We start from the raw sequence: 18,060 nt of genomic DNA on the forward strand, positions 1-18,060 counted from the left end.
TCCACTTCTAAAAAATGGTGGGTGGTGATGGATCAAAATTATCTGACTTATATCAGTAATTTAATTGAATGCTTAAAAATTTCAGGAACAAAGTTGGTAGATGTAACGAACCCAAACAAGGTTGGGCATATCACATATTCTGAGTTTTGAAATATGGATTACAGTGCACTCTTCCAAATCACTTACACATACTTAAAATGAACAAAAAAGCTCACTCATGAAAAAACAGCAGGATATATAAATTTTCTTTTTTTTTTTTTTTGTCTTTTGAGAAATGAAAGCTTTGCAGAAATCTTTGAATAGTGCAGTCTCCAGTTTTGTACCTTAACATGGTACCTCGTTCAGTGATCAGAAATGAGTGAAAATATCAATTTAGAGCTGTTTTAAGTCAAGTGCAATGGTTTCTGGAATTTGCCTTGAACCCATACACGGTGCATTTTCACTTGTTTTTCTCTATTGACTTGCAAGCGCCGATCAACCAGATTTTGCTTCTCATGTAACCCAGCCTTGTAGAACATATTTTGGACTTCCCCTGTGAGACAAAAACAGCAATCAAAGGTATGACATGTGGCTGGCATGGGGGTGGGGGCAAGGGATTGTCAGAAATCATGGAACATTGATGGAATAATTGACCATCTAAATTTCATTTGTATCAAAAACACTGTGGTGAAAATTGGTGAAGAAAACCTCTAAAACCAAGTGGGTTTCTACTACTTTACATGAATATACCAAGTATACACAGGTTAACTCAGCAGGCAAAGAAGATATACAACACTATCAGTTGCAGCTTTTAACATCTTGAAAAGTACCCCTTTCTGAGTTTTATTGTTTTACAGGGAACTAAAATGGTGCATTACAAAAGTACTCACATAAGTTTGGGTAAAGTCCTCAAATGCAGGATCCCTTTGGTATTGTCAGAAAGCTTTTTAAAAATGGGGAACTAATAAGAGATAAGTAATTTCCTATGGGACTCATAAAGTCAAATGCTCTCCTTTGGCTGTGGCATGTCATCAATTTTTTCATATCTGGGTTAACAGTACCTTCAAAATGAAACCCTTCATTTGGGTTATGAGAGCAAAACAAGCAATTCTTTGAAACAGTTTCAATTGGAAAAAGATTAAAAGGCAAGAAGGCCACGTTCAAGTTTTTAGGTGGAACAGTTACAGGCACCAAAAACTGTGAAAACATCCGATACTTCTATTGAAGACTCATTTTTATAGCTTTTGAATTTCTCCCTGCAAGTAATAACCAAATAGAGTTTTTACAACTAATTTTTTCCTCTCCAGGTAAACATACCTTTTGTAAAGAAATAGGCTCTTGTACCATCTCCACGAACATAAAAATTTTCAGATAAACAATGCCCTAAAAAAATTGTGAAAAGAGAAACTTAGTATTTCTTCTGAAAAAACTTGATATTAAATATAAATAAGGCATTCTTTAAAACATATGAAAATAACTCAAAAACTGAATATAATATTACCCTTTTTAAAACGAAGCTGAGTCATATCATATCTTCCATAGTCTCGAAATAACAGTATTCCCCCTGGTTTCAGTAACTTGGATAGTCGGTTTATAACACCTTGCATCCTTTGAAAACAAAACAAGATACCCTGTTTGCTGAAATCTTGTTTTATATGCCAGATTTAATCTTCTTTAATAAAAAATAAGCTCAATAAGGGCAAAGAAATATAAACCACAAAGATGAGGACAACAAAACCAGAAATGTTTGTAAAGAAGGAAAAAAGGACACCAATTTGCTAAATGACCACATTCAAAAGGCCCAGAGTATCGAGAAATCACCCAAATGACCCAAATTGATCACCCAAATCACCCAAATTGATGTATGTCAAAAGTTGAACTGCAAAATTCCATAGATATTTCCTGATAATTACAGCAAATTACGGAGTTCCAAGGCAGACAAAAACTGAAGGTAGTTCATTTTCCTTGCAAGATTAAACCCATGCCAGAGCCATCCCAAATTGTGTCTAAATCTAAACATGGATCATCTTTCCTCCAAAACTAGCTCCTTCTCCTTTTGACTTCTTTATTTAGTTCAAAGATACTGTGCCGGTTTGAATGTATTATGTCCCCCAGAAAAAGCCATATTCTTTGATGCAATCTAGTGGGGCAGACATTTTAGTGCTGATTAGATTGGAATCCTTTGAGTGTTTCCATGGAGATGTGCCCCATCCAACTGTAGGTGATAACTCTGATGAGATAATTTCCATGGAGGCATGACCCCACCCATTCAGGGTGGGCCTTGATCACGGACGCCATATAAATGAGCTGACAAACAGAAGGAACTCAGTGCAGCTGTGAGTGACATTTTGAAGAGGAGCTACAGCCAAGAGGGACACTTTGAAGAAAGCACAGGAGCTGCAGATGAGAGACATTTTGAAGATGGCCATTGAAAGCAGACTCTTGCTCCAGAGAAGCTAAGAGAGGACAAATACCCCAAGTGCAACTAAGAGTGACATTTTTGAGGAACTGCAGCCTAGAGAGGAACGAACGTCCTGTGAGAAAGCCATTTTGAAACCAGAACTTTGGAGCAGACGCCAGCCACGTGCCTTCCCAGCTAACAGAGGTTTTCCGGACACCACTGGCCATCGTCCAGTGAAGGTACCCGATTGCTGATGTGTTACCTTGGACACTTTATGGCCTTAAGACTGTAACTGTGTAATCAAATAAATGCCTTTTATAAAAGCCAGTCCATTTCTGGTGTTTTGCATTCTGGCAGCATTAGCAAACTAGAACAGGTACCATGATTCACTAAAGGGCAACACCTCAGAGAAATTTTTTGACCCCTTATATTTTTTTCATTTTTACTCTTTTCTACAACCATTTGGTCATTCCATGTCTTCTTTTTATCACAGCATCTTTGTTATTTTCTCTTTATTTTGTTTCCCATTGGTACTTCCCTATTACAATCCCCTATCTCCTCAGGGGTGGAAATGGAATAGTTTCCTAACATGCTTCAATATTTTCCCCTGTCAATTCTTCCTGCATCTTAGTGACCAATTATTCTGCTTAAAATGGTGGTATTGTCAAGTCATTCCCTTGCTCAAAAACTTTCATGATTTTAATCCATGGAAAAAATCTTAACTCCTTAGCTGAGCCCTTAAGATTTCCTACTACTGACCCCAATTAATCTTCCCAGCATATTCCCTACCACTTCCAATTTTAAGCATCTCCTCTAGCTTGGCTCTGAGCAGCCCATACTTTTACTCATGTTTCCTCTCAAAGAATTCTCTACTCCGCACTCTGCCCAATTAAATTCTACTCATACTCCAAGGCCCAGCTTAACACTGGGAAGCCTTTATTTTCTTTCTCAGGATTCTCGTAACATTTACTATGTATTCTACTCATCTGGCTCTCAATCAAGTATGGCCCCTAGTGACTGCTCTTGATTTAGTGTTTATGGTTAAGTGTTCACGGCCTTATGTGTGATCATGGGCCAGGAATGGCAAAGATTTCAGATCGGTATCTGGCACTGGCTACCTACAGAGCCCTATAGAGAGGGACTCAAGGCTCAGCGAGGACAACAGAGTACAAAATCGATTATCAATGTCTGGGCAGAGAATGGTAAATGGCAGCTTGTATGCTAAGTACTTGCTTTCCTTGCTTTATCCAAATCATTTAAAGTCTCTGAGGTTTTTCATACTTTAATAATGAGGGGTTTGGATCAGATAATCTGTAAATTCCTTCCAATGAAAACACTGTTCAGTGGAATAGTGGGGCAAAAGCCAGATTATATCAGGTTTTGAAGGAAGTGGGTAGTGAGAAAATGAAAGCAACTATGAAAACAAGAGCAAAATGAAAGAAAGAGGTGGCATGATTAAGTGAGAAGCTCCTAAAAAACCTGGAACATAAGCACATAAAAGGGAAAAAGACGTGCTTTTTTCCTTGTTTATTTTATTATAGGTTATTTTCACACCGTGTTTATATCCTTAGGCTTTGGCAATTAAAGAAAACCATTAACTTAACCTTAAAATATCACTTTCAGGATGAATGTTTTATGTTTTATCTGCAAGTATTAGTAAAACAAGTATGAAACTAAAATGCAGAAAAACAAAGAGCCACATATTTTAAAATATTTCCACCTCCTTCAGCAAATCCTTTCCTCCCAAATATCCTTTAATGTCCATGGTTGTGGGTAAAGGCAGGGGATGGGGAGCTGCCTTTCTTGATGATCTCATCTTGGTCCATAATACAGTTCCAGAGTCAGTTCCTGAGAACTGCAGGTAGAGGCAGTGGGGGAGATGGATGAGACAAGATAAGAATGGGAAAAAGCCCCTTTTCTCTCTTTATACTACTTGGTCTGACTCCACTTTCCTCACCTATCTCTGGATGGAGGGAGAAGAGAAGGAAAAGAAGAGATAATAAAAGAGCATTTATTAACTGCCTAGTCCACGCTCGGATCTGTGGTAAACACATTACACCTTCTTTGATTACAATGACAAGAACAGTAAGCTCTTCTTTTGTCCCCTCCTATGGCTTCTTCTGTAGCCTTTTTAGGACATTTAAGCTGGAATTCCCAGACTCAAAGTCTAGCTGAGTTGATTGTTGTTCACTGTGCCTGATTTTCCAAGCTGCCAGGAAGACACTTTCCTAGAACTTATCCTAGGGCCGAACCTACTACCACAGTCCTAAATGACCCTAAAGACACCACCTTACCTTTTCACTTACTATTTCATACCTTCTACTCATTTGCCATATTTTTAGATCATTTCCATGAAGGTAAGAAAGTGGCTACTGACATGAGACATCTAAACTTATTTTATAATAGAGTGAACATAATGTACGCAAAAAGCAACCTTCCCAAGACATCTGCTTCCCCTTCTCTTTTACATTCAGTTCAAACCATCAGAAAATACATTATCTAAACTAATTTCTAACATTCTTTTTATCATCTTATTTAGAATTTAAACGTCTCCTATTATGGGTGTTAAATAAGAAACTCTGCTCTTTTCCCCTCTACTTAATCTTTTTAACTATTCATGCATGGAAACAAAATACATAACTGGTATCTTTTTACTATGCCAATAGTCTAAACAGATTAGCAGAAAGAAATAGGTATGGACACTGGGAGGAGAAAGCAGCTTCATGGAACCTGGTATATCTCACCAGGTGCAAATAAATCTTTTTTAGGATCAATAGATTCCAAATAAATTTGGAAATCTAATTTGTTCTTCCACATGTTATCAAAGTGCCCATCTATGAATGATAAGTAAAGTGACCCTGTAGTTGCAAAGAAAGAAGCACCTGGTAACTCACTTTCTTTGGGAAAGGTTCACAATCACCAAACAAAAACAGTTGATGTCAAAACTTTATCTATTACAAGGGGATCAAGAAAATCCAACTTTAGAGAGGCTAAGCCTACCTATAATTGTGCCTAAGAGTCTCCCCCAGAGAACGCCTTTGTTATTCAGATGTGGCCTCTCTCTCTAAGCCCACTCAGCAGGTAAACTCATTGCCCTCCCCTCTATGTGGGAGATGACTCCCAGGTCTGTAAACCTCCCTGGCAACACAGGTCATGACTCCTGGGGATAAACCTGGACCCAGCATTGTGGGATTGAGAAAGCTTTCTTGACCAAAAAGGGGAAGAAAAATGAAACAAAGTAAAGTTTCAGTGGCTGAGAGATTTCAAATGGGGTCGAGCAGTCATTCTGGAGGTTATTCTTATGCATCATAAAGATATTCTTTTTAGTTTTTGGTGTGTTGGAACAGTTAGAAGGAAATACCTGAGACTGTTGAACTGCAACCCATAGCCTTGATTCTTGAAGATGATTGTATAACTATGTAGCTTACATGGTGTGACTGTGTGATTGTGAAAACTATTGTGGTTTGCACTCCCCTTATCCAGTGTATGGACAGATAAGTAGAAAAATGAGAAAAAAAATTAAATGAATAATAGGGAGGGGATGGGGGATGTGATGTTTTGGGTGTTCTTCTTTACTTGTATTTTTATTCTTATTTTAATTAATTAATTTATTTTTTTGAGTAATGAAAGTGTTCAAAAATTGATTGTGGTGATGAATGTACAACTATATGATAGTACTGTGAACAACTGATTGTACACTGTGGATGATTGTAGGGTATGTGACTATATCTCAATAAAACTGAATTGAAAAAAAAGCAAATCCAACTTTAAGAAACCTTATGAAAGCACAAGCCTTGCATCATGTGTGCCTTAATACATATAATGTGGCAAGATTTTAAGAAAGGTGATCTTTTTTTTAAACACTTTTTTATTGTGGAATATAACATAAATGCACAAAAGTGGTAACTTTCAGAGTACAGTTTACCAAGTAATTACAGAACAAATTTCAAAGTATGTTATGGGTTACAGTTTCACAATTTCAGTTATTTCTTCTAGCTGTTCTAATACACTAGAGATTAAAAATATACAATGTTTCAGCAGTCACAATCATTTGCAAAATCCTATCTTCTCTGTTACTTCTCCTTCTCATTCGATAATCCTGTCAATATTTAGGGATATTTGGGCAGTGACCATTCTAACTTCTTCATGTTGAAAAGGGGTGTTGACATTATGGGTAGGGAGATGAAACTGGTTGATGTTCTTAGAGAGACAGATACCTCTGGGTTTCAGGGCTTATCTGGTATAGGAACAATCTGAAAGTTTTAAGTTACTGAAAAATAAACTCAGTGAGTGAAACTTTTATAGAATCTCAGATATAGCCCTGGGTATTCTTTAGAGTTTTCAGGAATACTGTATTGAGGTTTAGCATACTGTGGCAACCTGCAATACCTAGCTGAAGCTTGCATAAGAGTAACCTTCAGAACAGCTTCTCGACTCTATTTGAAATCTCTTGGTCACTGAAACCTTATTTTGTTACATCCCCCCCCCCCCTTTTGGTCAGGAGGGTGTTGCTGATCCCACAATGCCAGGGTCAGGCTCATCCCTGGAAGTCATGTCCTACATAGTGGGGAGGGTAATGAGTTTATTTGTAGAGTTGGACTTCAAAAGAGAGAGGCCACATCTGAGCAACAAAAGAGGTTCTCTGGAAGTGACTCTTAGACATAATTATAGGTAGGCTTAGCTTCCCATTAGAGAAATAAATTCCAAAAGGGCAAGCATCATGAGAAAGGTGATCATTTTAATCACTGGTAATATCTCTTTATGCTTCCTACCTGGAGAAAAGCTATGTTTATAGTTTTAAAACATTGTACAAACATAAAAATTTAAATAATAAATATTTAAATGATGGCACTGGGCCAACCTTAGATCATAAAGGTTCAAGGTTAATCTGGAAAAATCTCCATAACTCCTAATTCCCTAGTGGGCTTCTTTAAAACAAGATTTTTTCAAGCCCATCAAAAGACCTGGATGAAGCCAAACAGATCACACAGCCCATCTCTTCATGGACATTCAGTAAGAGGCTAAATAAAAAAATGTTTGTTTCTGATCACTAAGTAGAATTTCCCTCTTGGGAGTCTATTAGGCTGTTCTGAATTTGTAATTTCCTTGATGCACTGTCACTTTTAATAGGTATGTGTCTTGCCAGACTATGCTCACTTCATTCTGACAGTGACAGAAAGCTCACTAATGAAGTAGTTTGACCAGTTTCTTTCTACAAGTATGAAGAAAGGAAAAACTGCATTTAAAAGGGTGCATATTATACATAATGCAGTTCACTAAATAATAAATTCAAGAATTGTCACTTGCTTTGATAGTTCTGAAAACCACTACTGATGAAGGCACTTTACACATTTGCTTTGCCTTTTCGTCTTCATTTACCTGTCAGGATGAATAGAAGAGAGCACAAAGACAAGGAGAATGACATCCAGGATCCCATCTGGAAAAGGGTAGGGTAAACCATCATCACATACATCATGAACAAAGGCAGAACACTGCGCTGCTCTGTAGGATGCGTGTGACTGTCATGACAAAGGAATAAAAAGCAAAAAAAAAAACTTAGCAGAATTCCAGTATTATTTTTTTAAAAAAATAAAAAGATCAAATTTTTTTACTTCTCCAAAGTGCCTTTTCTCTGTAAATTTAGATATACGTTATTTCCAATGCAGTATTTTGTTAGATTGTTTTGAACAGCCAAAAATAAAGACTAGCATTTGGACTTGATAACAAATGTTCCTCAAAATCCCTCTTTAATTTTCAAAGTGGGGTTTAGGCAGAAAACTTGGAGGCCAGCCCTGTGTTTTTTCAGAGGCACTGAGTTGGGCTTCAACTCACTCTTCCACATCTTTGTCACTGCCTCCTTTGTTTGAAATACAAATACCCAATACTATATGATCAAAGTTAGAGGGCAGTCATGGTTGCACAACTCTGGGAATACACTACAAACCACTGAATTGTACATTTCGAAAGGGTGAAATTTTTGGTATGTGAACTATATCTCAATAAAACCATTATTTTAAAAATTCCATTAGTGAACACACTCAACTCACCTACAAAAATAACATTAGAAGGATACATATTAAAATATAACTGATTCACCCTAGGAATTGTGATTGTAGTTGATTTATCTTCCCCTTTAGGCTTTTATTTTGTATGTTAGAAAATGTCTACAATGAATAATTACAATTCTTATCAACATAAACTAAGTTCCATGTGTTTACCACACATTTTTTGTTTGTAGAATGTCCTTTCCTTCTGCTTTCCCTAAAATTACCTCTTCATTCTAAGAAATACTCACTAGCACTTAGGGATTGGTCAACCAAATATAGTTGCCCACTGTCTTCCTAATAGTCTAGGCTATTTTAGATTTGTATCAGATGCCTACTCAGATTTTAAATTTTTACTATTTATTTATTTATTGCAGTATTTATTAGGTATCTAAGATGCTTAAAACTGATTAGCAATATTTTGGTTTTGTTATATTTTTAGTGTGTTATGTACAAAACTAAACATGTTTTCTTTTAAACTTTATATTTTGAAATACTTTAAAACTTGCTGGATCTTACAAAAATAATATAAACACCATACAGAGAATTCCAGCTTAACCCTTATCCCCGCAGACATCCAGATGCACCAATTTTAACATTTTGCCACATTTGCCATATCATTCTTTCTACCTATCCATCAACCTATCTATCCATCTCTCTAACATCTATCCTATATCTATTTATCAATCCATTTCCTCAATACTTGAGCATAAGTTGTATCATGCTCCTTTAACACTTAATACTGCCATGTAAATTTCCTAAGAACAAGGGTATTCACTTATGTGACCAGCTTAAGTACAGTTATCAGTTCAAGAAACTAACATGGCTATAAAGCTTACAGTCTATATTACATTTTTTCCTATGTCCCAATAATGTGCCTTTAAGCCTTTCCTCCTTCCTTGCTAGATCCCATCTAGGATCATGTATTGCCTTTAATTGTCATTGTTTCTTTATTTGCTCATTCTTTCTTTTTTTTTTAAATTTATTTAATTTTGGGAACATATATTCAGCATAAACTTTCCCATCTCAACCACTCCTACACACACCATTCAGTGGGATAACTCATATTTACACTGTGTGGTACCCTCACCCCCTTCCATTACTGAAATTTACCCATCTCTCCAAACAGAAACCCTATACTCATTAAGCATTAACTCCCCATTCCCCCTGGTCCTTGGCCCTGGCAACCTGCATTCTAATTTCTGTCTCTATGAACTTGTATATTCTTCGATAAGTTACTTTGTAGTTACCATGGGGCTTAAATTTAACATCCTAAATCTATAACAATCTCATTTTCTTAGACACCAACTTAACTTCAATGGTAGACACCAACTCTCTGTCTCCCCATCTCTATGAGGTTCTTGTTACAAATCACATTGTTTATACATTTTGAGTCCAAAGTCACTGATTTATCATTACATTTTATGTATTTGCTTTTTAGATCCTGTAGGAAATAATAGTGTCATTACAAACCAAAAATACTATAGTACTGGCATTTATATTTCCTCTTGTCATTAACCTTACTGGAGATCACTACTTCTTCAATTAGTTCCAATCTATTGTCTATTGTCCTTTCCTTTCAACCTGCAGAATGCTCTTTAGCATCTCTTGTAGGACTGGCCTAGGAGTGATGAACTCCCTCAGCTTTTGTTTATCTGGGAATGTCTTAATCTCTCCCTCATTTTTGAAAGACAGTTTTGCTGGATATAGATTTCTTGGTTGGTAATTTTTGCTTTCAGCACTGTAAATATGTCATTCTACTGCCTTCTTGCCTCCATGGTTTCTGATGAGAAATTGGCACTTAGTCTTATTGAGGCTCCCTTGTATGTGACATGTTGCTTCTCTCTCACAGCTTTCAGAATTCTCTCTTTATCTTTGGCATTCGACAGTTTGATTATATGTCTCAGTTTGAGTCTATTTGGGTTTATCCTGTTTGAAGTTTGTTGAGTGTCTTGGATGTCTATATTTATGTTTTTCATTAAATTGGGGAATTTTCAGCCATTTTTTCTTTGAATATCCTCTCTGCCCCTTTCTTTCTTTATTCTCCCTCTGGGACTCCCACAATGCATACGGTGTGCACAGTGCTTCATGGTGTTCCATAGTTTCCTCAGGCTCCATTCACTTTTCTTCATGCTTTCTTCTTTCTGCTCCTCAGTCTAGATGATTCAATTATTGTATCTTCAAATTCACTGATTCCTTCTTCACCTGCTCCAAACTGCTGTTGAACTGCTCTAAGGAATTTTCAATTTCTGTTACGCTGCTCTTCAGTTCTGTTTAGTTCCTTTTCATAATTTCCAGCCCTCTATCTCTTTATGTTCATCTATCATTTTCCTGAGTTCCTTGTATATATTTCCCTTTAGCTCTTTGAGGACAATTAGGACCATTTTAAAAAAATCTTTGTCAACTATGTCCCAGGTCTGGTCCTTCTCACTGACAGTTTCTATTGCTTTAATTTTCTCCTTTGCCTGGGCCATCACTTCCTGTTTCTTTGTATATTTTGTAGTCTATGTTGAAACCTGGATATTTTGATGTTTTAATATGTTATCATTGGAATGTAGCCCCAGAACCCCAGAGGTGTCAGTTCCTTAAGCTTGTATGTAGCTAGTGTCATGATAGAGCTTTCTTTGAATGCTAGGAGTTAACAACAACAACAACAACAACAAAAAAAAAAAAAAAAAAAAGAAAAAAGAAAACACCTTTCCCAGTTTTGCATATTGACGTGTGCAAGTGGTCTCCTTCAGAGCTTATCCATTTAATGAGGTTAGAGAACAAACAGAGGCCAAAGTGTAGGGGACACACTGATCCTTTCTGTGCATGCATCTTGCCTTGGGCACACATATATAGCCCTAGGCATTACCCAATTTATATGGATATAAATTATCCCTCTTCCCTAGAAAACCATTTCCTCACAGTCTGGGCATTGCCCTATATGTCCTTCACCCAGAAATCCCTTGCCCCAGCATTGACTGCTCTCCCTTAGTGTTCTGCAGGAGTGCTCTTTGAACTGCCTTAAACATGCAGGGGAGATCTGGGATAGTGACTTTCTCAGGCAACAACCAGGCAGATTGAGCAAGTCTTTCAGGCCACCAGACTGCTCCCAGTACGTGCATGAGGGTTACTCTGCTCCCTCTGGAACCGGGACCAGGAATCTGCACTGGGAGAGCAGGCCAGTTCTGTGCTGAACCACTAAGGGGTGGGGAGGGATCAGCCAGGGTGCCAGAGATCCTACCTCTTTAAAGTAGCCTTTTGCTTGATTTGGCACTCGCCTGTTTCTGAAGTCCTTTAACTTTTTTTCTGGAGCCTTGAGAAAGATGTTTCTGCCAGTTTTTGTTGGTTGTTCCAAGTTCACATGGGAGGGGGTGGAGGGCAGAACCCTGAAGCAGATCACTAGGGCCTTGTGTTTTTTTTTAATGTGTACCCACTATGTACTACATTGTGCTTTAGGTTTTACAGATACAAATATGAATAAGATCACCTTATAGGAAATAACTGAAAAATCCAATTTTGAGGAGAAAGAGGATCTACCCATATGAAATTCTTGACTAATTTTAACTGTTCTCCTCTGAATTTAAACAAGTTCTGCTTGGCCTTTATCTGAAATTCAGCAATGATGGCTGAACCACGGTTATTCATGGGCCAGAGTATACTATGAATTTTGTGGGCCAGTACCCTTCTCGACCATTCCCCACATACTGTTGATCATTCTAGGTGTACCATTCCCTTAGATCTATTTTAACTTAAAAACAGTGTCTATTGTTTTACAGTAATATCTTAGGCATCGGTAGATGGTATGATTCCCAGAAATAGCAGAAGTTCAGTTAAAAATAGTCAGAGATAACATTTCACCCAGAAACATTTCAAAAGAATGGGCTCTCTTTAAAGAAAACACAAAACATACCTTTACTAGCTCCACAGCTAGAGAAGCAAAATCACAACAATAGAGGAAGGACTCTGGAGCATTTCTATAAAAATGGAAGAAATATTTAGGTCTACTAGAGTCCAGATGTATTCAAACTACAGAAGAAAGAAACTATAGGTATTACTTGTTAAGAGATACTTCTTTAACAGAATTTGGGTTGACACTGGATTGGCATTTCCTCTTTGTATATGGTTGTTTTTATGTTCCTTCTGAACCAGCACTGTCTTAAAGACATTAATTAGGGTATCTTTCAAACTCCTGTCTGGGTTTTAAGGCCCTCCATTACTTAGACTACCTGCCTTATATCCCTTCACACTCCCATAGGGGAAACCTCCAGGGCCATACATCAGCTCTGTTCCATCTTCCTCCCACCCACCACAGGTATTCTTTCCTCTCTGCTTTTAGCCAGCATATCCTGCAGCTCCTCTTAGCTTAGCCAAGTTCTATCCTTCTAAGAGAATTCTCAGACCCCTGTGTCCCTTGGTGATTCATTCCCCTTTCTGTCTGCATAAGTGTCCCAGTTTGTTTATATTATGTCCCCCAGAAAAAGCCATGCTCTTTAATGCAATTTTATGGGGGCAGATTAATTAATCTTTTTGATTAGAGGGAGACCTCTTGATTGGATGTTTCCATGGAGATTTGACCCTGCCTACTCAGGGTAGGTCTTGATTAGTTTACTGGAGTCCTTTAAAGGGAGCTCTTACAGAGAGCAGGGGGATGAAAATGTCCCAGGATATGCTAAGGCAAGACCCAAATGCTTAGCTAAGAAATGCTGGCCCAGAGTTTGCTAAGAGAGGACAAAACACCCCAAGAGGAGCTGAGAGAGACATTTTGGAGATGTCCATTGAAAGCACCTTGGAGACATTTGGAGTTGCTAAGCTCAGGACACACAGGAGTTGAGAGAGGAGCTGAAACACAACCTGGGACAGACGCCAGCCATGTGCCTTCCCAGCTAACAGAGGTTTTCTGGATGCCATCGGCCATTCTTCAGTGAAGGTATTCTATTGTTGATGCCTTAGTTTGGACACTTTTATGGCCTTAGGACTGTAACCTTGTAACCAAATAAACCCCCTTTATAAAAGCCAGTCCATTTCTGGCATTTGGCATAATGACAGCATTAGCAAACCAGAACAACAGCTCATTTGGCTCTTGGGCCCCTCACAGAGTCTCTGATGCCCTAATGGGACAGAAATGAAGGCACTATCCTCAAGGAAAGAAATGGACATCATGTGCATATATTTTTAACAGCAAGGAAATACAACTTCTAAAAATAATATATTAATTCTTAGTTATAAAATCATTGTTGAATATTTATTGAGCCTCATGCACATGCCAAATATTATAATACAAAGTAGTGAATGAAACTGTCTATTAAAATCATAAGAGTTTGGGTTTTGGAGCCCTAAAGAGATCTATTTGAATCCTGGATTTGCCACTTATTAGCTATGTGAATTTAACTTACTCTCTTTAAGGCTCAGTTGCCTTATTTACAAAATGTAGATAATCCTTGTGTTACATTGCTTAGTACCACATCTGAATCACAGAGAGAGGTCAGTATATTGTTAAACAGTAATGGTAAGTTTAGTACTGGCTCTGGTTGTTTTATAGTCTAGTTGGGGGCATGAATGGTTTTACACAGTTTCTATAGGAGAGAGGATAGGACGGGCACCCTGACTGTACTTCTTAAAACTTTTGGAGGAGGAGGATGACGTTGCCAAGTGGAGAGAAGGGGAGATGGAATAAGGGTTTAGAGGAGGGAGTCACATGCCAGGGATATGAAGCAGATTTGGTCCAGAGAGCCCAAACTGATCTGTGACAGGATATAAAGGCAGGCCATGAAGCACATGATTAGGACTTCTAATTCAATTTAAGAGGCATTTTAAGCATGGAGGACTTGTAAATAAATATTGTATACAAGCACAAATATGCATTTAGCAAAATCTACCCAGGCTCAGATTGCATTCTTAAAAGCTACTTATTGATGAATACTATGTTCACATATGTAACTCATTTATTCTGTGGCATAAGGGATATGCATTTAATTTAAGATCTGTCTAAATAACTTAAAGTATCATAAATAGGATTTAATTATGAAAAGTTGACCAGTATTGAGTCAAAGTTAAAACTTTACACTGGTTGGCTTTTTCTCATTTAACCCATGTAAAAACAGTGCTTTATTTCAGCATATACACTATTATTTCTATGAAATCCATATATCTGTGGCCCAAAATTTGCTGCATGGTCACACATGTTTGAAATGGTTTCAGTTAACACTTGGATGCATATAGCACCAAATGGTATAAAGGCTACAGGTGAGGGCTCTGGAGCCAGGGTGAATAAGATTTGAATCCTGGCTCTACCAGTTAGTATGTGACCTTGGGAGAGTTAGCCTCTCTGTAACTCTGTTTCCTCATCTTTAAAATTCAAATAAATATGGCATTGAAAGTTCTTGTGAAGAGTGAATGAATTGATATAGGTGAAGTTTCTAGCAAGGCACCTGGTTCAGAGTAAGCACCCAATATATGTTAGCTATTATTATTATCGCTGTTGTTATTCTCACTATTAAACAATAGGCAGTTCCTCTGCCTTCCAAGATCTTAAAAACTAACCTGGGAAAAATAAGGTGTTATCACTAAGCAGACAAGAAAGGGAAGGAGCTCCAAGCAGAATGAGCAACATACACAAAGGTCAGAGGTGAGAAAGAAAGTGGCAAGGGTAGAAATCTATTGGAAATGAAGTTGGCAAAGATGATAGAGGAAAGATTATCAAGGGCTAAACTTTGTAGAGAAATTTGGACTTTACCCAGGGGCAATAAGGACCATTTAAAGGATTCTTAGCAGGAACATACATTTGTACTCCAGAAAAGTAATTCCCTTTGTAGCACGAAAGATGAATTAGTGTGGGGGTGTTTGGATATGGCATTGGAAGTAGACTGGAGGCAAGGTGACCACTTGAAGACTGATATAGAAATCCAGGTGAGTAGCAGAGTGGCCTAAAGGAAGAAAATACCAATGGGAAGGGACCTATCAGTGATGCACTCAGATATTTTTACAAGTTGGATAGATAGAACTTAACATTGGAGGAATAGAGCCTAATTAAAATCCATCCCCAGTTCATTACTTTGAGGAAAAGATATTGTCATATTGTCATGAGTATTAAGCCTACAAATTCAGTTGAGGTAAGATCACTAACTTTACAGAAAAAAAAAAAAAAAAGGAGAAGCAGCAACAGGGTGGGGGGTGAGTGAGATAACCTGGTTCTATAAAACTTTCATATAACTCAAAATGCTTTTCTAGAGACTGTCATATCCAACTCATTATGAAAAATGAATGTAGTCTGCCTTTGGGCAGAAGTTGCTAAACACGCACAAGATACTAGAACAGTCTAGTAGCTAAAGGGAAGCATGTGCCATTTGCTATGTGTCTTACCAGCGTGGCAGCATGACTTCTGAGACTGAATTCCCACTTCAGTCAGCTCAAGCTGAAGTCTTGTGACCACTCAGTGACTTTCCAGAGCCTTTCTGTAAAATCAGCTGACTGCCTTGGCCCTTCTCCCAGCAAGCAGGTATAAATATCACTAGAATCTACCACCACACCATCAAGCACTCTCTTGGCAGGGGGTTTAAGAATCAAGCGATCCCTGGAGAATGACATGAACTCTCAATTCCAGAGGTCTAATTATGATAAAATATTCTGAAAATGTAAAACATTAATCCTAATACTCTCCAAAAGTAATAAAATATAATTTCTCAAGAAGAAAAAAAAAAAAGTCTAATTCTCCCTTTGGAAGGCTAATCACTGGGTGCCTTTTAAAGATGAATTAATTATCTCAGGTTATTGAGCTACAGTGATTTATAAAATATGGATATAAGTAAAAGAAAAAAAAAAGGCAGCCAAGAGGAAAGAGTCAGAGAGTAAGGAGACAAGAGCTTGCGATTTCGAGTTGGAGAGAGAAGTAGAGAGGGAAAAATATAACCAGGAAGGAATCAGAGGCATTAATCAGTGAATATATATTGAACTCTATCTATATTAGATTGTGCTAGGCATCTTGGAAAATCCGATTAGGTAAAATATGGTCTCTACCTCGATGAATATAAACAGTACTTGGAAAGACATGACATAAAGACATGACGTGCTAACTAATACTTCCAGGTGAGTCATAGAGCAACACACACTCAATTGCCAACGTAGCATATTTATGTGTACCATAAGTTCAGAGATCACTAGGGTGAAGGAACTCTGGTTATGTGGTGAAAGGGAAAAGGAAATTTTGGCCCAGAAACTAGAAAGGGGAAAGCTGAGAAGACAGACACAAAAAGAGAAAGGCTATTTGAAACCACAAATTTATCAGCATCACTTGTGCCTGGTCACTCTCTGTGGTTATTAGATGATATTAAAGAATTACTATTCATTATGTTGGCTTGTAATGGTTTTGGAGAATGCCCTCATCTTTTGGAGATATATCTTAAGTGTTTAGGGACAAAGTGTCAATGTGTTATTGGTATTATGTTAATACTGTTGAATTGAGATGATAGGTATAAGGGAATTTATTTTACTTTTCTTACCTTTCTGAATGCTTTTAAAAATAAAAAAAAATAGCATCATTGAATAAAAAATATGCATAGAGAAAAGACTGGAAGGAATTACAGCAAAAATTCTATCAGTGACTATGCTAGGATGACGGAGATTAGGTGATTCCCCAACCCTTTTCCTCTAATTTTCCAAGGCTTCTGCAATGTCCTTATGACATTTTATAATGGAAAAACAGTGTGAAAGCTCTTGTGTAAACTTAAAAAGAATAGGACTAGAACTTCACAGATGAGTCATAGATAAAAGCTGTCTGAAAAGTTTGGTAAGGTGTAAGTGGCTTCTTCATCATGGAAATACTAAAGAGTGTAGGTGAGGTGGTCAACAGGAAGGGCGGGCCAAGAGACCATCGCGATCTCTAGCATCTACTTCTGCTTTTTTGAGTCCTAGGGTTAGTTGCTGTTGCCTCCAAATAATTTCAAACCTAGAGATAATCATTTGACATGCCAAGCTTTTATACTGGTGTTGCTCCAGAAGTGATGACAAAATAAAATGAAGGTTAAGCTTTAAATTCCATTTTCTATGTGTAAAATGACACCTAAGTATCTTGGGGGGCAAACAAATCTCTAAAATTTAGCAATTCACAGCTTAGTGGAGGATCAGATCTCTTGCTCTTTTCTTATTCTCTCATCCACACAAACACAAGTTTAAAAGATTACTTCAACCTTCGGTGGACAACCCATGGCTGTGTAAAACTATTTTCAAAGTAATCCCGAGTTCACATGGAATTAGACACTGGAACTAAGATAACTTCAGCTGAAATTTGATTTAATCATTGTTTAAATGGGAAATAAGAACACTACTGGCATATACATGACAACATTATTCCAGAATTTCTCAACATCCTATATATATGAAAAATTCTGTAGGAGAAAACTCAAAAACTCACTGCAAGATGTTCAGAATTGGAAAAACACTATTTCCTGCACCACAGCCAACCTAAAATCAAAAGAATAATTAAAAATGAAAACAAGGTTACATTTTTTCTCACCAATGTCAGGTTTCCTAACAAACAAACAAACAAACAAAAACTAAAAGAAATTTACTGTATCTCTGAGTAGAAAAGGATTTTCTAAACTCTAAGGCAATGAAATAAATCACAAAGAACAATACTGAGAAATTTGACAATGG

At 37.4% G+C, this 18,060-nt stretch overlaps 1 protein-coding gene across 1 annotated transcript in view; it reads right to left on the reverse strand.

Moving 5' to 3' along the window:
• Positions 1-231: 231 nt before the first annotated feature.
• The window catches only part of METTL8 (methyltransferase like 8), an 88,266-nt gene continuing 70,437 nt past the window's right edge, over positions 232-18,060 (reverse strand). Inside the window, exons 5-10 of the mRNA XM_037849949.1 lie at positions 17,819-17,868; positions 12,323-12,386; positions 7,760-7,899; positions 1,481-1,587; positions 1,297-1,362; positions 232-532 (exon numbers count right to left, since the gene is read on the reverse strand). Coding sequence (XP_037705877.1) covers positions 384-532; positions 1,297-1,362; positions 1,481-1,587; positions 7,760-7,899; positions 12,323-12,386; positions 17,819-17,868 — 576 coding nt within the window. The 3' untranslated portion in view covers positions 232-383. The remainder of the gene's footprint in view (positions 533-1,296; positions 1,363-1,480; positions 1,588-7,759; positions 7,900-12,322; positions 12,387-17,818; positions 17,869-18,060) is intronic.

The sequence above is a fragment of the Choloepus didactylus genome, chromosome 9 (assembly GCF_015220235.1).
Source record: "Choloepus didactylus isolate mChoDid1 chromosome 9, mChoDid1.pri, whole genome shotgun sequence".
Classification (NCBI taxonomy): domain Eukaryota; kingdom Metazoa; phylum Chordata; class Mammalia; order Pilosa; family Megalonychidae; genus Choloepus; species Choloepus didactylus.